The 23,620-nt window shown below is 42.2% G+C and overlaps 2 protein-coding genes across 7 annotated transcripts in view; one reads left to right on the top strand and one right to left on the bottom strand.

Annotated features, from left to right (window-relative positions):
• Window positions 1-4,266, bottom strand: part of ZFYVE28 (zinc finger FYVE-type containing 28) — a 304,842-nt gene extending 300,576 nt beyond the window's left edge. For 3 of the 5 annotated variants that reach the window (XM_033950646.1, XM_033950658.1, XM_033950654.1), the window contains exon 1: window positions 3,895-4,266. In XM_033950646.1, coding sequence (XP_033806537.1) covers window positions 3,895-3,933 — 39 coding nt within the window. In that variant the 5' untranslated portion in view covers window positions 3,934-4,266. The remainder of the gene's footprint in view (window positions 1-3,894) is intronic. The other 2 variants (XM_033950636.1, XM_033950665.1) reach the window with 2 other exon arrangements.
• Window positions 3,324-23,620, top strand: part of CFAP99 (cilia and flagella associated protein 99) — a 210,526-nt gene continuing 190,229 nt past the window's right edge. Inside the window, exons 1-4 of one of the 2 annotated variants that reach the window (XM_033950677.1) lie at window positions 3,324-3,436; window positions 4,673-4,900; window positions 11,140-11,270; window positions 19,622-19,766. In XM_033950677.1, coding sequence (XP_033806568.1) covers window positions 11,160-11,270; window positions 19,622-19,766 — 256 coding nt within the window. In that variant the 5' untranslated portion in view covers window positions 3,324-3,436; window positions 4,673-4,900; window positions 11,140-11,159. Of the gene's footprint in view, window positions 3,437-4,667; window positions 4,901-11,139; window positions 11,271-19,621; window positions 19,767-23,620 lie in introns of those variants that run through there. The other variant, XM_033950685.1, reaches the window with a different exon arrangement.

Raw genomic sequence — 23,620 nt, 5'->3', positions numbered from 1 at the left:
GTGAGGTCCGAGGCACAGCTTGGGCACCCCCAAACAAAAGTCTTTCACTGCCCCTGTGTAGACCAATTGAAAAACCTTCACAACCTCTGCTTTAAAGCAATCATTTAAGAGCACAAACATATTGATGAATATAAAAACATATTGATGGTGAAAAGTTAGATGCCACCAGTTCAAAGTACAAATAAGAACCTGAAAGTCAACTGAGCTTAAGTAATTTTGGCCCCCTTTTATCAAGCCGCATAAGGTGTTTTTTTTATCGCAGACTGCTGCGGTAAAAGCTCCGACGCTCACAGAATTCCTATGAGCATCGGAAATTTTACTGCAGTGTTCTCCAATTAAAAAAAAACCCCCATTACGCAGCTTGCTAAAAGGGGGTCTTTATGTTGAAGAAAACTAGTGGGACATAAGACAGTCCAGAAATCTGGAAGGTGCAAGAGGCTATTAATAAAATGTTAGCCAATGATGTTTTGCCTTTCTCCACTGTTGAAGCTGTAAAAAGCTAAAATCTTGTTCTAGAATCTAAATATAATTTTTCTAAAGAAAAATAGAGCCATTTTGCACATTATCTTTAATCCTTGATGGAAATATTTTTTAGAAAACATTATCTTGTTCATACATTGATGGGATAACATTCAAATGCCTCTTAAAACTAAAAAAAAAAAAATATATTTCACCACCAATTCATGGACTCTTGAAAACACACCTGAATCCTTTGTGGTGTCTTACTGTCCACTGATCAACGATGACTTCCAGCAATAGTTTGCTATTTTACATTGTGAGTATTTTCATGGAAGTTGCATTGGAGCTTGCTTAGCTGGAACTCTGTCAGAAATATGCTGGCAAATTGGAATATTCGGAAAAGCCAAGTTCATATTGTCTTACAAGATAATGGAATCCAACTCAACAAAAGCCCTGAGAAATGCAGAGGTACGGTACATGATGAAAACCTAGGCACTTGCTTCACCTATATTTTGAATGAAGAGTACTATCATAAATCGATCCGTTCATGCAAGACGTTACCTCGCAAGTCTGCCCCACTTCATTTGACGAGCATTAGTAATGTTAATTTTTATGGGTCCTCAGAGGGCCACCACGCACTCAAATATATCGCATAGTGCGGGGCTTTATGCACCCTTTCGTCATGGACCTATACTAAGTACTTTTAGCATATTTATACTTAAGTTATGTTAATAGCATTTATGAGATATATAAAAAATATAGGTCCAGTGACGAAAGGGTACATAAAGCCCCGCACTATGAGATATATTTGAGTGCGTGGTGGCCCTCTGAGGACCCATAAAAATTAACATTACTAATGCTCGTCGAATGAAGTGGGGCAGACTTGCGAGGTAACTTCTTGCATGAACGGATCGAGGTACGGTACATGGCATGAGCTGCTTTGCTCCCATAAGCCAATTACGCATTCACAACTCTTTATTCTCCCAAGCTTCTATAACATTGATTAAGATATCAAAAAAATTACTTGGACATTTTAAACATTCATCCAACACCACATCTTGTTTACATGGTATTCAGATGAACTGGTCTGCCTCAAGCATCAAATTCTGGCCAATGCTATGACTAGATGAAACTCAATATATTAGATGTTGGAAGGTTGGAAGTAGAGGACTGCACGGGAACGGAGTTCACGGGAATCCCCCCTAACCAACGGGACTCCCATGGGGACCCCCCTCTAGCCAACGGGACTCCCACGGGGATGGAAGGCTTTGGAAGCAGGGTTCGTCCATATAATAAAAGAGGGGGTTTATAAGTTAATTACCTAAACAGAAAACAAAAAAAGGGTTCCACCAAAGAGATTCCACAAGGAAAACAGCAGCGCAAACACAAAAGAAACTGTGGAATTGATGATCCTGTCAAAAGTAATTGCTGCTTTTTATGGGGACGGTCGGGGATGGAGGTAATTCCTTGCGGGGACGGAGAGGATCCTGGCGGGGACGGGTGGGGACAGAGAGGATCCTGGCGGGGATGGGTGGGATCTCTGTCCCCGCGCAACTCTCTAGTTGGAAGACATGGCTATACTGCTTTACATTTTTGAAGTTGATGATGTTCAGCAATTAAACAATGAACAGTTTGAGATCTCTAGTAAAGCATTGTTTTCCATGCATGCTGTGATGTTTACTTCTCTACCTCAATAACATATCTGATGATTACGAGAGCACTCTCTGAGACAATAAAATCTGTTACAGAGCAATTTTCATAACTGTTCAAAGATGCATGTCTTACAGTTACAACTCAAGGTTTAAATGACAAAAAATACACAGATAAAAAAATAATAATTTTTGTCTCAATCTGTTTTAATTCAACTGCAATGAACATGTTGAATATTCACATGATCCATTCCAGCCTTCAAATAATCTGGAATGAACTGAAACTGAAAATAAGAACCTCCCAAAAACGCATGTCAGGAAAGCTCTTCAGATTCAGTTGATTTTTGGGTTGCTGGGATTTTTTGCATTCTCAAGTGCACTGCAAAAAAAAAAAAATTACAACTTGAAAGCTGGAATGTATAATTAACAAATTTCTCACAGAACCATGTTTACCAAAAACTGAAGACCCAGTTCTATGGTGGAAGCTGAAACAACAAACTTAACCAAATGTGTGCCAAAGCCTCTCTGGCCATTCCTTTTACAAGTGTACTAAGGGGTTCTTTTATTAAGTAAGGCGTGCTAACCGATTTAGTGCACGCTAAATACTAAGGTGCCTATAGAATATAATGGGCACTTTAGCAATTAGCGTGAGCTAAATCGATTAACGCACTTTAGTAAAAGGACCCCTAAGTGAAATGTTCAGTTCAGTGGGGGGGAAGGGGGGGGGCACTTTTTCTCCTCAGAACTTGCCTTTCCCATGAAAACCCAGAAGGTCTGGTGTTCTGAATCAAATTTAGCAAACTTGCAATACTCTCCTATGAACAATTCTCAGTTGAAAAAAAAGTTAGCTAAAGAATAATAGTGGAGTTATTAAAAATCATAATAAAAGAATGACAAAAGATTCATAGTCAGTCATTCCTATTTGGCTGAATGTTTTACCAATTACTCCTATACAGATGAATAGCAAAAGCTGCTAATTCAGTACAGCTCTAATATATATAATTAAAACATAACCAAGTCCTAAAGACATGGACCTAAAAACTGAAAAATTAAGCACTCTCTAATAAAAATCTAGTTTCATTCTCTCTCCAATTTCAAGCTAATTTCTAAAGAAAAGCAGAGTGCATCGCCCCACATGATGATTCAACCTGAAAATGTAAAGTCCAAAGGGAATATTACCAAACTACCCAACTGTGAAAAAGGACACAGTCTGAGCAGACCACAGGATCACGGTGCCAGCCTGACACAGCAAAAATCGGCTCCGCATCATGAAACAGGACCAGTAACCACCAGTCAGCAATTTCATCCCGTCCAAAAATCAGCCCTAGGTAAGAAACAGGGGGGGCCCGGCCCAAAAGGTGAACAAGCGGATCGCCACGCTTCCTTTAGCGCGCCAGAACCCCTGAACCCCCAACAAAGCCTTACCGTTCACAGACAACAGAACTGTTCCCTCCCACTGAACACAGTCCACAGCATAGAAAGAGCCAGGTACCCTCCCCCCCCCCCCCCGCTCCCTCCCCGGAAGAAAAAAAAGCGGCACAGATAGAACGAAATACGAAGAATACAGGCATGTGTAAAGCTGGAGTCATTTTGCCTTCGCTGTACTTCCTTTACCTAGGGTAGATCTACTTGTATAATGAAGATACACATGCACACTCTATGCACGCGAATACATGCATACAAACCTCCCTCTTTCTATATGAAAATGTATTTGACATACCATACGTAGTCTCGGCACTTACATGTGCACATATCTAGACAGATACACATGCAAAACACGACTCACCTTGGGTTTATACAGCCACTTTCTAAACCTGTTCATCATGCCCTCCTCCGCTGCGCTGGCGCTTCTCCTGACTTCAGACAAACAGCGAACCCCAGGCAGAAACAGCGTCTCCTCCGGCGTGGGCCTCCCGATTCAGGCGTCCCTGTTAAACAACCCTCCCTGCACGCGCAGTTCAACAGCCCTCTGTATGGCTCGAGTTCCCCATGCGCCAACCTCGGCTCATCTCCTACCTAGACAGGGTGCCCACACACACACACACACACACACAGAGATCTGCAGCCTTGATTCGCGCCTGCGCACCCGGCATTGGAACCCAAGCTCACCCCAGCCCACGGCCGACACACTTCCTCCCTGCTCCAATCGAAACAAAAGAAGGCGAGGGGACGGGCAACAATTGACAGGCATGCGCGATAGACTATCAGAGCCAAAGGCTGTCTGCTGATGTAACCATTCGGAAGTTTTATTGGAAAAATTCAAGAATTTATAAATATGTTAACATTACTTTCCAAAATAGATCTACGAAATTACAATTTTTTTAAAAAAGCTTTCGATTATCTTTTTTTTAGGTTTGACCGAAAGTTCTTATGGTGTTAATAATATGGTCTCAGATTGGTGTTAGAATATTCACAAAATCAATGCACAAAATTCACAAAATCAATGCATGTTTCCACACCACACCTTGCTGACGTACTTGGTTTTTACCTGCATCGTAATCGCACTTAAACCTGGCTGACTCTGACATTTGTATTTGCTTGCCGCTCTTATTCCTGTTGCTTAGCGACCAGTTCATATTGCTTAGCAATCAGTTCGTATTGCTTAGCAACCAGTACACGGCCTCCACGCAGCGTACTCTCCGCAGAGTTGTAGTTCCTGAGCTCTCCAGCTACCAGTGAAGTTATGGGCACCAGTTACCACACGAAACGACAATCCCCAGAAATCATTGCGCAGCCTAATACCTTCGGTGCGCATTCATCGCGGCCGATCAGAGAAGAAAGACTATAAGAAAGTAAGTGATATTCCAAATCTTGTATTTTTTTTGTCTCCTTTCTTATATACTGTATATTCACTGATTGATGAGGAAGTCCTTTTATTATATTTGTCCCTAACTTGCAACGAAAGTCTTTTGTTCCATCTAACAGAAAATTTAAATTCTGAATGCACTATGCTTTGATAAGTTATTTTACAACCATACACGAATTAGGCTGTTTTTATAGGATATCTTAAGGCAAAGCCTTTCTAAAAGAAAATTAGCACTCGATCTAACTGGTACATTTTCAATAGAATACATTAATACTTTACAAATGTAGTTTTTAGCTTGCACAAACCCAGTAGATTTTGAAATGCTGAGTACAGTGTGAGGCTAAAATTACTATTATTCACATAACACAGCTAAGAAAGAATATGAAGAGAAACTGGGGGTAATGGTGGACATGACAATGAAGCCGACGGCACAGTGCACAGCGGCCGCTAAGAAAGCAAACAGAATGCTAGGCATAATCAAGAAGGGTATTACAACCAGAACGAAAGAAGTTATCCTGCCATTGAATCAGTCGATGGTGCGTCCACATCTGGAGTACTGCGTCCAATATTGGTTGCCGTACCTTAAGAAGGACATGGCGTTACTCGAGAGGGTTCAGAGGAGAGCGACGCGTCTGATAAAGGGGATGGAAAACCTTCCATATGCTGAGAGCAGTGGCGTACCTAGGGGGGGGGCGGGGGGGGGCGGGCCGCCCCGGGTACCAGCCCTAAGGGGGTGTTCCCGGCCTTGCCGTTCAGTCCCCCGCCACCCCCGAAGGACCGCTCGCCCCACTGACCTTCCTGCACCACCTGTGAAGCAGCCCGCAGCAGGATCGCGAAGTCAGCGTCAGCATCCCTGCGCTGCTTCCTGCGCCGCGATCCCGCCCCTCCTCTGACGTCAGAGGAGGGGCGGGACCGTGGCGCAGGAAGCAGCGCAGGGATCGCTGACGCTGACTTGCGATCCTGCTGCGGCTGCTTCATAGGTGGTGCGGGGAGGCCAAGGGGGCGAGCGGTCCTTCGGGGTGGGTCGGGGCATCAGGCGTTCAGGGTGGGGCGGGCGGGCAGGCAAGCAGGCTTTCAAGGGGGAGGGGGGTGACAGGCAGGCAGGCAGGCCTTCAAGGGGGGACAGGCCTTCGGGGGGGGGTGCAGACCTTCAAGGGGTGCAGGCCTTCAAGGGGGGCAGGCAGGCCTTCAGGGGGGTGCAGGCCTTCGGGGGGGGTGTAGGCCTCTGGGGGGGGTGCAGACCTTCAAGGGGGTGCAGGCCTTCAAGGGGGGGAACAGGCCTTCAAGGGGGGAAAGGCAGGCAGGCCTTCAAGGGGGGGACAGGCCTACAAGGGGGGGGACAGGCCTACAAGGGGGGGGGACAGGCCTTCAAGGGGGGGTGCAGGCCTTCAAGGGAGGTGCAGGCCTTCAAGGGGGAGACAGGCCTTCAAGGGGGGGAAAGGCAGGCAGGCAGGCCTTCAAGGGGGGACAGGCCTACAAGGGGGGGGGGAGAAGCTACAAGGGGGGGACAGGCCTACAAGGGGAAGGGACAGGCCTTCAAGGGGGGTGCAGGCCATCAAGGTGGGACAGGCAGACCTTTAAGGGGGGACAGGCCTTTGGGGGGGGACCATGATTTAGAAGTACACGGAGGGAAGGGGGTGTTCAAAGAGACATGCATATGCCAAACTTTGGGGGGGGGGAAGAAATAATGGGTCTGAAAATAGAGGAGAGGGAGAGAGATGATGGACCATGGGATTTAGGGAGGGAAGGAACAGAAAGGGAGAGAAATTGGACACAAGGGATGGTGTGGAGGAGGGATAGAGATACTGGATAGGAGGGTAATTAGGAAAAGAAACGGAGAGATGGTGGACTCTGGGATGGTGGGGAAGGAGGGAGAGATGCCGGATGAAAGGGTATTTAAGAAAAGGTGGATCTGTGGAGGGAGATGAAAAAAAAGGAAAGATACCAGACTTCCTGGGAAGGGAAGGGAAATGGAAAGGGAGGACAGAGTTGGCAGATGGATGGTTAGCATGCAGAAAGAAGGAGACCCTGGCAAGCAAGTTATCAGAAGAAAACCAGAGCCTTGGACCAACAAGATTTGAAATATAACCAGACAACAAAAGGTAGAAAAATTAATTTTATTTTCTGTTTTGTGATTATAACATGTCAGATTTGAAATGTGTATCCTGCCAGAGCTGGTGTTGGACTGCAAACGTGAGCTAGGATTTAACAGAAAGAGGAAAAGTCCTTTTTGTTTCTTTATTTTATTTACACCACAGCGCCAGTGTGGTTAGGAGAAGCCAAAGGGGGTGAAAAAGCTATAAAACCCACCAGGAGTTTTGAAAAAAATCACCCAACTGGGCAGGAAAATCGAATTGAAAAACCAATTCAATAGGGCTGAATCGAATCAAAATTTTTTTTTCCTGTATCTGGCAGCATTAGTTTGCGCTACTGTCTTAGACTTTAGGACCTGGGATTGGGGAGAGATGGCATCCTCAGTACTTTATAATGCAAGTGAAACGAGGATTTGGTCAGACTTTTGAAGGGTCTGCAGAAAAAAAATATTGTATAGGCCGGGGACATGAGACAGCAGGAAATGGGAACTTTTCTTCCTTCTATTTTTGTGAATGGAAAGGCTGAGGATGTCAGAGAGGTCAGTTAAAATATGTGCTTTATAAGAAAATATAATAATGTGTTTTATAAAGTTTATAGCATAGCTGGCCTACCCAGTGAGGTGTTCCTAGTGGTGATGGTGGCAGCGTGTCAATGTGTTGAGAGGAAGAGGTGGTCTGGGAAATTCTGCTGAGCAAACTCCGGGCCCATTTCCACCCCCCAGTTAGTCCACTCCACTCAACTGATTCACACACTGAGTGGGTCTTTGGGTGTTGTTTTGGGATCTCTTCCAGTGGTTTATCTCCTTCTGGTCCAAGGAAGGAAACTTTGTTATCCTTAGCATTGACCTACAGAATATGTTTGTAACAGCGCTGCTTGTGTGGCATTAGGCTATGTAGTGATCGAAAGAAAAAAACAGACCTTTGCACATTTTTGCACTATATGGTGGGTGTATGAGGAGATTCACATTTCCTGCACAGCTAAGTCCATGTGAAGTTACCTTGTGCTGTATTTGACATCTAGCAAGGTCTCTGTTTGAAAGGAAAGATCTAAACTTAAAAATGAAGTGGCCAGAAGTTATGGTAAAAGCAGATAGTGTAGCTGGTTTTAAGAAAGATTTGGACAAATTCCTGGAGGAAAAGTCCATAATCTGTTATTAAGACATGGGGGAAGTGTCTGCTTGCCCTGGATCGGTAGCATGGAATGTTGCTACTCTTTGGGTTTTGACCAGGTATTAGTGTCCTGGATTGGCTACCATGAGAATGGGCTACTGGGCATGATGGACCATTGGTCTGACCCAGTTAGGCTATTCTTATGTTATGTTCTCATCTGTAGGGGCCTTTGTTTTCACTTCTTATTTTAATGTATTTTTTTTCTGGGAACTTATCAGTGTTTTTTATAATGGGAACAAAAATGGAAGAGAATTAATGTGTGTGGAATGGGGGTAACTAATTTCTTCAGCTAAATAATTCAATCCACTTCAAACAGACATAGGAGAACTTGTGCACCATTCACACACCCTCCAACCAAAAACGTCAAAAGAAAAAAACTGTTCGACAACCTCCTAGCCATTCGAGCTGCAACACTCGACCCCCAACTCTACAACCAATTGATATCAACCACAGACTGCAAAACCTTCAAAAAGAAATAAAAACCCTTCTATTCAAAAAACACATAAAACCGAACTAACACAATCAGAACTGTCCCAAGCATCACCTGCAACTACTCCATATGTACTTCTAATGTCATGACAATTTAGACATAATTTATGTTATGTTATGTTTGGAATAATGGTTACATATATGAGGTTCAATAAAAGAAAATTTTCACTGCCTGTTTCTATTCTGACCATTTATTCCATTTCATGGTTATTGCAAAAAAAAAAAAAAAAAAATTTTTTTACATGGGGGGGGGTGTCAAAAAATGATGGGCCCCGGGTGCCACATACCCTAGGTACGCCACTGGCTGAGAGATTGGAGAAACTGGGTCTCTTTTCCCTGGAGAAGAGGAGACTCAGAGGGGATATGATAGAGACTTACAAGATCATGAAGGGCATAGAGAAAGTGGAGAGGGACAGATTCTTCAAACTTTCAAATAATAAAAGAACAAGAGGGCATTCAGAAAAGTTGAAAGGGGACAGATTCAGAACGAATGCTAGGAAGTTCTTCTTTTCCCAACGTGTGATGGACACCTGGAATACGCTTCCAGAGGGCGTAATAGGGCAGAGTACAGTACTGGGGTTCAAGAAAGGATTGGACAATTTCCTGCTGGAAAAGGGGATAGAGGGGTATAGATAGAGGATTACTGCACAGGTCCTGGACCTGTTGGGCCACCGCATGAGCGGACTGCTGGGCACGATAGACCTCAGGTCTGACTCAGTAGAGGCATTGCTAAAAAAAAAAGAGGCAAAACTCATAACAATTTCATTAAGTACATCAGAAGCAGAAAACCTGTGAGGAAATCCGTGGGATTGATGGATGGTCAAGGAGCAAAAGGGGCGCTCAGGGAGGATAAGGCCACAGCGGAGAGACTGAATGAATTCTTTGTTGGTGGAAATGGTTTTCAAGGCTGATGATGTGGAGGAATTGAAAGAAATCTCAGTGAATCTGGAAGATGTACTAACCCAAATCAGCAAGTTAAAAAGTGATAAATCACCTGGACCGGATGGTATACATCCCAAGGTACTAAAATAACTCAAACATAAAATTGCTGACCTGCTGTTAGTGATCTGTAACCTGTCGCTAAAATCGTCTGTAGTATCTGAAGATTGGAGGGTAGCCAATGTTACACTGTGAAATCTTAATGCAGACAGAGCTGAATAATCACTCCAAGCACCATAAACCCCCCAAAAGGGACGAAAGATATACCAAATAAAATAATAAATTGTGGAGAGCAGAACAAACAGACGCCTGCAGGCATGCATGCAGAAAGGAAAAACCAGTGAAGTACAGCAGAGCCACAAAGAAAAAATCCGGAGTGGATTCTTTCTGCAGATGGCAAGCGACCTTGGGAACACTACCCATCTGTCTAGAATGTCTCACCTATTGCACTGGAAAATACCTTTACGCAGCTTGATAAAAGGGGGTGGGGTTTAAATTAGATTCCTAGATCAGCTAGGCACGCCAATCTAGGTACCTAACTTTAGGCATTATTTATAGAATCGGGGCCTTCCTGCCTCATAACAGGAATACATTTAATCTGTGAATTAGCACACACTATTATACCAGTGCTGTAACAGTTATCATGGCTGTGCTAATAGTCATGCACTAATTCATATGGTAATTGTTTACTGCATATTACTAAGAGTCCCTAAAAGTCTCTAAAACATTGACCTAAATTAGGTTCTTACTTGCTCTTTACACATAGGCAGCCTGTTATAAAATTACTCATTGTTTTTTATTTGTTTACTTGTTGAATATTTTTACATTTGTTCTTTCATGGTGAAGTTTTTCAGAGGTTATGCAGATCAGTGAAACATATTCCAGCTTTAATGTATTTTGAATTGTATTTTTAGACAGCAGAATGTGAAGATTTTTGCAAGTCATTAACATGTTTATACTGTATGCACATAAATGCCAATCACTTACACTTAGTATACTTACAACAAAAATAAGCAGTATCTCTTTTAAGCCCCTATATTTATGCATATATACCCTTAGGCAATTTTATAAGTGACTACTCAAGCATGTAAAAAACACCTGCACAAACCCAAGTGTCTTATAAAAAATAAACCCTGTTACAATTTTGATAATTATAGGACACTATGGGCCTTTTTTATCAAACTGTGCTAGCAGTTTGTAGCGTGGTGAGCCGCGCTGAATGGCCTGCACTGCTCCCGACACTCATAGGAACTCTATGAGCGTCGGGAGCAGCACGGGCCATTCAATGCAGCTCACCGCACTACAAACTGCTAGCACAGTTTGATAGAAGAGGCAATATTACTACTACAGTACTACTTATAATTTCTATAGCGCTACCAGACATATGCAGCGCTGTATATTAAAGTACTTGCTGTGATTGTTTCCTTCAGCTCAAGAGACAGAGTTTGACTCAGACATTTGTTGTTCTTTAAACCTCACCCTCACTGTCATGAATGTTACAATATCATATGTTTTCTTATGATATACTTTATAGGGCTTTATATTATTGTGGAGATGAACAACTATGGAAAACATATTTATGTTGTGGCCCAGCTGCTCAACAAATTTGATCCAGAGAATTGTAGTGTTGAACATTTCTTGGATGAATCATCTAAAGATTTACAGGTATGTGTTAAAACATAAGCATCAATTAATATGCCTGCTTTAATTAAAATAATCTTTTGTTTCTTTTAGACCATTATTTAGAAGCATCACCCCATGCCAAATAGTAGCTTTCAAATCTGTACATCGGCATACACATTTGAAAGCAATTTTAGAACAAGGGCTCTAAACACATAGCAAAGCATCATGCCTACATAGCAAGGAGATGCACGTAATTAGGATGTGAAAAGGGAGGGGTTAGGGCCAATTCTCCCTCTGAGGATTGGTCAGATGCGTGTAGAGTTTTTCTCATGTGAGTGATTAAGTTCCCCAAAAAATTTTGTATTTGAACAAGTTCTAAAAACTAACAGTTTTCCAGATTTGCAAGTATTTTTGTGAGCGATTGTGTAAAATTTGTAAGCGACGCTTCTAGAATGTATGAGCAATTGCTCACGTGCTCTGCTTAGAGAGAACATAGGTTAGGGCAGGTCAAACATACTAATGTCTATTTCCCATTTTACAAGGGGAATACACGTGAATATGAAAAAATATCCATATTGACATTTATACATGCTGTTAGGCATAAGTAAGTGCTTGAAGGAAAGGGCAGATGCAAAGCTCAAAGGCAAAGTCTTCTTCCGATCTTCCCTCACCCATTCATTCCCTCATCCAACCCTCCCCCCCAACATGTCTACCCTTCCCATCCATCACCAACATCCAGATCCCTTCCATTCCCACTCCCCGGACAAGGAACCCCTAATTCCAGCTTCAATCTCTCTTGCCAACACCCGTGACCCCCCCCCAAGAAAGATCACCGGCAGGATGGATGCTCAATCCTTCTTGCTGACCCTCATGAAAGTTCGCCCCCACCATGGGGATGGCCTAAGGGATCTGGCCAATTGGAATCTTAGAGCAAAAATCCAAAAACAACTGCAGACTATGTACAAGATGCAGGCACTGTTTATTTCAAACTCTAATGGTATATACAATCTTATTACCAACCAAGGGACCCAACACGGTCCGTGTTTCCTACAACACACCTTCCTCAGGGGTCCGTGTTAGATAAGGTTTTGTAACAAACAGCATTAAAGGGAAAAAACAAGTGCCCGAACGAGTGTAGTGCTGGATTGTGAAGAAACGCTATGTTTCAATCAGTCCTTTTGTGGTAGCCAAATGAAGGAAAAGTCCTGGTGTTATGTTGTTCCATGTTACGCGTTTCAATCAACACGTCTTCCTCAGGGGTCCCATAAAAAGGTGGTATGAAATAAACGCAACAAAGATGCCTGACCAGCATACGGTGTAGTCAGTGCACAAAGAAAATGTGCTGACTTAGCTCTCTTCAGCAGCACTTTTTGTTTGTGCACTACACCATATACATATCAAGCATCTTTGTTGCATTTATTCGATACCACCTTTTTATGGAACCCCTGAGGAAGATGTGTTGATCAAAACGTGGACTGTTTTGGGTCCCATATTGCTATAAGTGGTTTATTTGTACGCATCAATTTGTTTATTTGTTCATAATAAATTTTACCTGCATCTTGTACACCTGTCTGGAGTTCTTTTCTTTGTCCTTGGTTTATCGTTCTTCACTGCAGATCTGTTGGATCTTCTTTTTTGTCTTCGATCCATGTTACACCACAGTACTCAGCTATGGAAATTCTTTACCAGATTTCAGGCACTTGTTAAGTCTCTTTCTCTGTAGCTTGGTCTTCTCTAAGTGGGGAAACTCATCCTTCCTCTGGATACACTGTAAATGGAAGTCCTCAACAAATGTTAAAAAGATGATTCTACAGAAGTGCAAACAGCAAAAATATTTCACCAAAGTCATCTTTATCATTTTTGAATCTGAACCTTGTGCAGGCCACAGTTCAGTCAAATACTGCATTTTAATGTCCTTATTGGCTCTGATAGCAACCCAATAAATTTCATTGTGTTAATTTATATACATAAAGTCTCATTTCCTTATAAATCTTGCCTCTAGTAACATATTCTCATTTCCCTTTTTCCATATACATTCAGGTTTAATTGCAATTTCCGTTCTATAAACACATCTAACATTGTATTAGTGTCTTGCTGTAAATCACATTTCCCACTAATACATTTCCTCTCTCTGTAATAGATTCTCAACAAAAGCTCCTGATAGTAATTTTTTTCCTTGGCCTCCTCTGGATATATAGGAAGAACCAAGGGGTATATAGGTTATTATTTAGGCTGCAAAAACCCAAGGGAAAGATACAGTTTAGGGGTGAAGAACTTTTTATGTTTCAACAATTTTTATTGATGACTCCACAGTAAAACAATATTACAGAGTATGAAACATTGCAATACAGGTCATCCAATTATATGTACCCCCACCCTCCCACTCCCTCTCCCAAAGACCCCCTGATATGTTCTGGAAAAAGCAAGTTCCCATATTAATATACCCCATAAACAGTGTAAGAAATACAAACTAAAGGCTAATGCCAGAACAGCTACTCAGGGGGATGTGAAGCAGCAATGACCTCTCCAGCATAATAATAAGAAACTTTCCTATTACTGTCCACAGAGGACTCTGGAAATGCTGTATCCAGACTGCCCAATTCATTCTCCAATCTGTTCCCGCTACCCCTCCAACCCCACTCTCCAATCCTGTCCCCCAAGCCCCCATACCAGAATGCAGTTGCTCTCGATACGAATGAACGATAGACTCCTAAACCAAATTAGGGGGTGAAGAACTTTTGTGCATGAAAGAGGAACGAGGCTTGGGTGTGTTAGTATGTGATGATCTTAAGGTGGCCAAACAGGTTGAAAAGGCGACGGCAAAAGCTAGAAGGATGCTAGGGTGCATAGGGAGAGGAATGGCCAGTAGGAAAAAGGAGGATAGACTCTGGTGAGACCCCATTTAATATAATAAAAGCCTAAGCCGCGCATGCGCACTTCCATCGCGTGTTCCATTTTCCGTGCGGATGTAGGCCGCGGTGGCTGTCGGCGGTCCGAGGTGGATGTCGGCCGTGGCGGCTGTTGGCGGCCCGAGGTGGATGTCGGCGGTTGCAGGCCTTGGTGGCTGCTGGCTGTGGCAGCTGTCGGCGACTGCAGGCCGCGGCGGCCGAGCACGGATGGCATTTCAAAATAGGGTATAGAGAGGAAGAGGGCAAACTGATTACCTGAGGGTAAGAAAGGGTAGATGCTGAATGGGGGAATGGAAAAGGAGATGCTGGCTATCGTGGGGGGATGGGAGAAAGGGGAGATGCTAGCTACCTTCTAGCACCCGTTAGTGTAACGGGCTAAACAACTAGTTTAGAATATTGTGTACAATTCTGGAGACTGCACCTTCAAAAATTTATAAAAAGGTGGAGTTGGTCCAGAGGAAGGTTACTAAAATAGTCAGTGATTTACATTATAAGGCATACAGGGACAGACTTAAAGATCTCAATATGTAGGGAAGATTTGCTTACCTGAGGGTTTGTGATTGAGGAGCTTTTTTTTGGGTTCCGGGTTCCTGCAGCAGATTTTTTTCCTTGTTTGCTTCTTTTTGGACTGGCGCTGGACCTTTTACAGGCACGAGAGGAGACGGACGGCTAACATCATCTGGGTCCAATTTAAAAGGATGTCGCAGCAGTGCATTCCCTGGAAGACTTACTTACCTGAGGGTTTGTGATCGAGGAGCTTTCTCTTGAGTTCTTTGTTCCTGCAACGGACTTTTTTCCTTGTTTGCTTCTTGTTGGACTGGTGCTGGACCTTTTGTAGGCACCGGAGAAGATGGACGCTGATATCATCTGGGTCTGTCTCCTCCGATTTAAAAGGACGTCGCATCTGCGGTATGTGGCCACGGGGCGTGGCTGAAGGGGCATGCCCTAAAGAGCACACAAGGCCCCTTGGAGCTACAAAGCGTTGTGAGGAGCTGTAATAGGTAAGAACTTGGTTTGGTCGTTTTCAGATAAGACTACTTTGTGTCATGGGTAAGAGAAAAGTTAAACCAAAAAGTTCAACACCTGCAATGTCAGGCCTTATGGGCAAACATTTTAAGTCGGTTAATTGGTGCCAGAAGCTATTGCAGTTCTTGATTCACTCTCTGGATCTTCCTTAAGCCCCCTCGATAGGACTTCTCCACTTCCACCAATACCAAGTTGGTAGTGGGTCCAAGTTGTATCTCACTATTTCATCTGGAGTAGCTGGATCCTCTAGTAATGCCACCAAATTGGTATTTACCTCATTACCTAAGCCTATAGTGTTTGTTGAGGAGGCTAGTGAGGGACTGGCTACCCCAGAGGATACACAAGATATTACATTGAAAGATTTATGGCTTATTATTTCTAGGATCTTCCAAGATAGAGCCTTTTCTAAAATACTTGCAGGAAGGTAAGTATATTTTCTTGCACATGAAATAGGAACAGCCATTTACAAATATAAGTGTTGAAAAACTGATTGGCGCAGACCCAGCAGCTTCCATGTAGCAATGTCAGTACTTAAATATAGAAATGGTGATTTTCTAACTTCTACATAAAAATTGGTGCCACTTCCATGTAGAAACATGATGGCAGCTAAAGGCCAAATGGTCCATACAGTCTGTCCATCCAGAGCATCCACTATATCCTCCTCTCCCTAAGAGATTCCAAGTGCCTGTCCCAAGCTTTCTTGAATTCAGACATAATCTTTGCCTCCACCATCTCTACTGGGAGACTATTCCATGCATCTATCACCCTTTCTGTAAAAAAGCATTTCCTTAAATTACTCCTGAGCCTATTACCTCAACTTCATTCTAAGCCCTCTCACTCTGGGATTTCCTTTAATTGAAAGAGGTTTGCCTTGTGTATTTATGCCACCTTTCCAAAAATATTTATTCCACTCTTTCCAAAACTACTACAACTAGGGGGCATGAGATGAAGCTACTAATTAGTAGATGTAAAACAAATCAGAGAAAATATTTCTTCACATAATTAAATTCTGTAATTCGTTGCCGGAGAATGTGGTGAAATCAGTTAGTTTAACTGGGTTTAAAAAAGGCTTGGACAATTTCCTAAAAGAGAAGTCTCTAGGTCATTATTGAGATGGCTTGGGGAAATCCACTGCTTATTCCTAGGATAAGCAGCATAAAACCTGGGTTGGCCATTGTTGGAAACAGGATACTGGGCATGATGGACCTTTGGTCTGTCCCAGTATGGCAATTCTTATGTTCGTAGGTAGTTAAACATCTCTGTCATATCTCCCATCTCCTGCCTTTCCTCCAAAGTACACATATTGAGATCTTTATCTGACCCCATAAGCCTTATAGAAACATGATGTCAGATAAAGGCCAAATGGCAAATGGCCCATCCGCAGTAATCATTATCTCTTCCTCTCTCTAAAAGATCTCACGTGCCTATCCCACACTTTCTTGAATTCAGTCTGTCTCCATCACCTTTTCTGGAAGACTGTTCCACGCATGTACCACCTTTTCTGTAAAAAAAAGTATTTCCTTAGATTACTCCTGAGCCTATCAGCTCTAAACTTCATTCTATGCCCTCTCATTTCAGAGCTTACTTTCAAATGAGAGAGACTTGATTCATGTGCATCAACCATTGACTTCCCAGTCATTAGTAGCGGTATAAAAGCTCACAATAAATAATTTTATTTGCTTTTAGTTGCCATCCTCTGGACTGACTCCATCCTGTTTATATCTTTCTGAAAGTGTGGTCTTCAGAATTGTACACAATATTCTAAATGAGGTCTCACCAGAGTCTTATATAGGGGCATCAATATCTCTTTTTTCCTACTGGCCATTCCTCTCCCTATGCACCCTTCTAGCTTCTTTCGCCATTGCCTTTTCAACCTGTTTAGCCACCTTAAGATCATCACATACTATCATATCCAAGTCCCGCTCCTCTTTCTTTCATAAAAATTCATCACCCCCTGGCCTAAACTATACCATTCCCTCAGGTTTTTGCATTAAATCTTAGCTGCCAAATTTCAGTCCATTCCTCAAGCTTCACTAGGTCCTTCTTCATGTTTTCCACACCATCAGGGGTGTCTGCTCTATTGCAGCTTTTGTTATCATCTGTAAAGAGACAAATCTTACTAGTCAGCCCTTCAGCAATATCACTTACAAAAATTTTAAGAAAAACAGGCCCAGGAACTGAACCTTGAGACACACCACTGGTAACATCTCTTTCCTCATTGACCACTACTATCTGTCGCCTTCCACTCAACCAGTTCCTGACCATTACTGAGGGCACTCAGTTTATTTATTAGACTATGTGGAACACTGTCAAAGGCTTTGCTAAACTCTAAATGCACCACATCTAGCGCTCTCCCTCTGTTCAATTCTCTGGTCACTCAGTCAAAGAAATTGATCAGATTTGTCTGACAAGAGCTGCCTCTAGTGAATCCATGTTGCTCCATTATACAAACATACACATATAAGTGCTACCAAATAAGTAGTGAGGCCACAATTTTTACATTCAATATGGTTTCATGATGGACATAAACTACATGGGATAAAAGAAACATTGTTTTAAAATTTATGCGGGCCTTTGAGCTGGTGTAAAACCCAAAGTGGAAATTTTTTCCCATGAATTGTGTTCTCTTTGTAAAATAGGGAATACACATGTAGTTTTAGTCCTACCCAATGCATCCCAAATAATGCTTCCTCTCCAGCTGAACATCTGTTTACTAGCATTAAAAACATTAATAACTTTCTTAAAAAGTAGAAGATATCTCTTTAGTTTCCAGGAAGCAAATCACACAGGTGCAAAAGATTCTTCATATGGTATGTTCAAGGTGAGAGCAGTTTTTCTGAAGCACAACACATTAAGTTAAGTTATTTTTGCTTCTCACTTTTGTTTAGATTTTTGTATGGAGACTTTACAAATATTTTTTTCAGTTATGTTTTTGGTTGATTGCACAGACTGCATGGACTTATAGTAGCGCTATGAATGTGAGGACCAATCTTATATGCACTACAAATATATTTTTTAATGAAATTTGAAAACAAACATAAAGGAGTTAATTGTTAAAACACAAGAAAGATTTGTGATGTATGGAACAGACTCATTATTTATCTACGCGAGGTACTACATTTGAGATGTGGGAAGCCATTGCTTGCCTTGGATTGGTAGCATAGAATGTTGCTACTCCTTGGGTTTTGGCCAGGTACTAGGGATCTGGATTGGCCACCGTGAGAACGGGCTATTGGGCTTAATGGACCATTGGTCTGACCCAGTAAGGCTATTCTTATGTTCTTATGATACCATAGAGGGAGAAACCGTACAGCATAAGTAGATCCTCCATTATTGAACTCTCTCATTAGAAAAACATATTTATTCAAATTTTGTGAACATGTATACTAGTAATATTTCTGCTAGTGCTGTATTTAGGATTGGTTCATAGAGAGTAAAATACTCATATATATTTGTGTTAGTTTTTGTGATACTGTATTTTTTTGTACTGACACTATTTGTTTTTTGTTGCTACGGTTCAAGGAGAGTTTGACTCATCTTCCTGCTGTCCAGAGAGCCCACTTCAATATTTATCTGTCATCTAATTACCTACTTAGGAAAGATGCATCGTAGTGTGATAGTTTACTGATGTACCCTATTTATTATTTCATCTTTAGGTGGTAATTTTAAAGATAATTCTGCAGGTAAAACAGTATTTTCTGAGCTCTACAAGAAATATAAATGTTGGTTCCATCAGATGTTGCATACTTGTGTGTTTGATTTGATTCTATGGTGAACCCTTATTACTGATAAGCAAATTTGCTTTGTGCTATCCTGTAATACTTATTCATCTGCTATTTAGTATGAATTTGATTCTTTTTTTATTAGGTTATATTAAGTCTGCATTAATATGTGAACTAACATGCATTAAAATGTGTTTAACATATGCTAATAGTTATGTTGATATTAACACACTTTAGTACAAGTACATTGCCTTCAAAATACAAATGTTATACTCAAGCTGTAATTCTTGTGTTAAATTAAGGGAAGTTTTATTTCATTGAGTTATCAGGTAATCAGACTGCATCTTTTCTTTAGAATGAGAAAGATACACTAAAATGTTTACAGGTAGAACAGATTGGGGGATTTCCAGCCAGTATCTTTTGAATGTATCCAAAGTCAACAAATATTTTTCTAAAGGAAATTTTTTGAAGTCATGGAATGGTAGAAAACTGGAACACTCTTCCGGAGTCTGTCATAGGGGAAAACACCCTCCAGGGATTCAAGACAAAGTTAGACAAGTTCCTGCTGAACCAGAACATACGCAGGGCTAGTCTCAGTTAGGGTGTTTGTCTTTGACCAGAGGGCCGCCGCGTGAGCGAACTGCTGGGCACGATGGACCACTGGTCTGACCCAGCAGTGGCAATTCTTATGTGCCCTTTGAGAAAAACCTTATGTTGTTTTTTTATCTTGTCTTAGACCCTTGATATCGCAGAACAAATATTTATTTTGGATGTTCTTGGAGGATGTATACAATACAAGACATTACTGAACATTGTTGTTAATGGGTTTTATGCTCGTGATGGAAAATGCTACCTGAAAGCTGAGCACAGTCTATATGTAGGTATGTATTTTGAAGTCATATGATATTTGTTTCAGAGCATTCCTAATACCTCTGGGATTTGGATTTGAATTCTAAATTTAATGGTACAAAAGGGGATTGGTACATCCATACCTGCCAGCCCCTGAAAGGACTTAAGAATTCTGCAAAATTGCTTTTGCTTTGAGTACCTGCTATACCCTTTAAAGAACTAAACAATTCACATCAGTTGAGAACAAACATAATATAAATGACAAACTAAAATTTTAAAATCCTCATGATTAAATAATCTCTACTGTTCAAGTAATGACTAATAAGTGTGTGATTTAGCTGATGTCACTATTTATTTTAAATTTCTTATATACTGCCTATAAGCCTGAAAGCTATTGAAGGAGTACATTCAGGTACAGTAGGGATTTTTCTGTCCCTGGAGGGCTCACATTCTTCTAGATCCGCAGGGATTTAAACTATCAACCCAGTAGTGCTAGTTGTAGGGTCATAGCCAAAAAGACGTGGCCAAAGGGGCACACCCCGTTGGAGCCTAGGAGAGCTAGGAGAGCCAGGAGATTCTGAAGGAAATAAAGAAGATCTTATAGACTGACGAATAACGGATGGTGAAAAGGAAAATTAAATTCCATGGGGTTGATATTAAAAGTGATTTAACTGCCCAGGAACAGCTCTTGGATGGTTAAATTGCCTGTCCAGGTCTTCCCAGTTATTTTCAGTGGCACTTAAATGAAAATAATTGGTTAGCACCAAATTGAAAACTGGCTATTATGGGGACGTTCTTGGGAAGAGTCAGCACTTAGCCAGTTAAGTGCTAATATTCAGTGTGTAAATACTGTACTGTATACTCAGTAAAGGATATGTAAATACACCAAGCTATGGTACCCAAAAGCACCAAAACCATCAAAAAACACCATCTGAAGCTCATGTATGGTTTGACACCGCCGGTGCCGGCTTGAACGGTGGCCCCGGTCAGCGCCCAGAATAGCCTGCGCTCAACGTGCCTCCAGAAGACGCTGGAGGTCCTGCTGGGTTTTTTAATCAATAAAAAAAATAAATAAATAAGTCAGGAACAATAAAGTTCTTATCACAATAAGTCTCCATTTATTGAGTGCCTTGTCCCCTAAGTCCAGGGTTTAGATCATTCACTTCATGAATAAAACCAAACATGAAAAAACAAAAATATCCGGGCTGTAAAACCATAAAGCCCTCACCTTTCTTGCAGGTATCAACAGGTAAGTGTTGTAATAGTCCAGTCTTACTAAGCCTGCATTCACCCAGCAGGGTAGGAATAAGACTGCTGCAATTTTCCAGTTGTATGAAAGTGTCAATTAGGCCTGGCTTGTAACAGGCCTGTCCCAGCCAACTCAACAAACAGTTGGTGGGGGAGGGGAGTAGCCGAATCCACTTCTTTAGTATACTTGCCACAAATGGCCCCACAATCCCACCCAAGGATCTTGTGTGGATTCTCCCCAACTACTATCCCTTCACACAGTTCATAACATAGTCCACAATCAGCCAACAAAAAGGTAAAAATGTTATAAACAAAATGAACCTGGTTTTAATGTTACCAGATTCTGGTACCTTTATAGCCTTGAGCCTAGCACTGCTCACCAGGCTTCCAACAGGTGCATACAGGTTTCAAAAGAAAACAAAAACCAGCAAAACAAAGTTCATCAAGTTAAGCACAGCCAAAAAGATAAAGTTACTGCACTTAACTCATATCCATTGCTGTGGCATCTGGTTCCATGGAAGCGTCCAAAAACTCCATGGGCTCCAGGCTGGCTAGCTGGCTGGCTTCAGGAACAGGGGCTGCATCTACCATTTCTATGTCCTGGTTCCTCTGAGGTTCAGGAGACTGGTCCTGGGAAACTCCTTCCTGGGCTGACCCAGGGTAAACTGACTTGTTCCTTCTCAGTGCTGCCTCTAAAGCAGTGGTTCCCAACCCTGTCCTGGAGGAACACCAGGCCAATCGGGTTTTCAGGCTAGCCCTATTGAATATGCATGAGAGAGATTTGCATATGATGGAAGTGATAGGCATGCAAATTTGCTTCATGCATATTCATTAGGGCTAGCCTGAAAACCCAATTGGCTTGGTGTTCCTCCAGGACAGGGTTGGGAACCACTGCTCTAGGGTATACATATTCAGGGCTTCCAGTCTCTCCTCATACGTCTTCTGGCGCAAGCCTCCTATCATTTTCGTTGCCCTCCTCTGGACCGCCTCAAGTCTTCTTACGTCTTTCGCCAGATACGGTCTCCAAAACTGAACACAATACTACAAGTGAGGCCTTACCAATGACCTGTACAGGGGCATCAACACCTTCTTCCTTCTACTGACTACGCCTCTCTTTATACAGCCCAGCATCCTTCTGGCAGCAGCCACTGCCTTGTCACACTGTTTTTTCGCCTTTAGATCTTCGGACACTATAACCCCAAGGTCCCTCTCCCCGTCTGTGCATATCAGCTTCTCTCCTCCCAGCAAATATGGTTCCTTCCTATTATTAATCCCCAAATGCATTACTCTGCATTTCTTTGCATTGAATTTTAGTTGCCAGGCATTAGACCATTCCTCTAACTTTTGCAGATCCTTTTTCATATTTTCCACTCCCTCTTCGGTGTCTACTCTGTTACAAATCTTGGTATCATCTGCAAAAAGGCACACTTTCCTTCTAACCCTTCAACAATGTCACTCACAAACATATTGAACAGGATTGGCCCCAGCACCGAACCCTGAGGGACTCCACTAGTCACCTTTCCTTCCTTCGAGCGACTTCCATTAACCACCACCCTCTGGCGTCTGTCCGACAGCCAGTTTCTGACCCAGTTCACCACTTTGGGTCCTAACTTCAGCCCTTCAAGTTTGTTCAACAGCATCCTATGAGGAACTGTATCAAAGGCTTTGCTGAAATCCAAGTAAATTACATCTAGCATATGTCCTCGATCCAGCTCTCTGGTCACCCAATCAAAAAATTCAATCAGGTTCGTTTGGCACGATTTACCTTTTGTAAAGCCATGTTGCCTCGGATCCTGTAACCCATTAGATTCAAGGAAGTACACTATCCTTTCTTTCAGCAACACTTCCATTATTTTTCCAACAACTGAAGTGAGGCTCACCAGCCTGTAGTTTTCTGCTTCATCCCTGTGACCACTTTTATGAATAGGGACCACATCCGCTCTCCTCCAATCCCCAGGAATCACTCCCGTCTCCAGAGATTTGTTGAACAAGACTTTAATAGGACTCGCCAGAACCTCTCTGAGCACCCTTAGTGTCCTGGGATGGATCCCGTCTGGTCCCATCGCTTTGTCCACCTTCAGTTTTTCAAGTTGCTCATAAACACTCTCCTCCGTGAACGGCGCAGAATCTACTCCATTTTCTCGTGTAACTTTGCCAGACAATCTCGGTCCTTCTCCAGGATTTTCTTCTGTGAACATAGAACAGAAGTATTTGTTTAGCACATTTGCTTTCTCGTCATCACTCTCCACATATTGATTCCCAGCATCTTTTAGCCTAGCAATTCCATTTTTTATCTTCCTCCTTTCACTAATATATCTGAAAAAATTTTTATCTCCCTTTTTTACATTTTTAGCCATTTGTTCTTCCGCCTGTGCTTTCGCCAGACATATCTCTCTCTTGGCTTCTTTCAGTTTCACCCTGTAGTCTTTTCTGCACTCCTCTTCTTGGGTTTTTTTATATTTCACGAACGCCAACTCTTTTGCCTTTATTTTCTCCGCCACTAGTTTGGAGAACCATATCGGCTTCCTTTTTCTCTTGTTTTTATTGATTTCCTTCACATAAAGTTCCATAGCCATTTTCATCGCTCCTTTCAGCTTAGACCACTGTCTTTCCACTTCTCTTATGTCCTCCCATCCTA

Source organism: Geotrypetes seraphini, chromosome 1 (assembly GCF_902459505.1).
Source record: "Geotrypetes seraphini chromosome 1, aGeoSer1.1, whole genome shotgun sequence".
Classification (NCBI taxonomy): Eukaryota; Metazoa; Chordata; class Amphibia; order Gymnophiona; family Dermophiidae; genus Geotrypetes; species Geotrypetes seraphini.
Note: the sequence above shows the minus strand (reverse complement) of the source record. Positions and strands in the feature narration are given on the sequence as shown.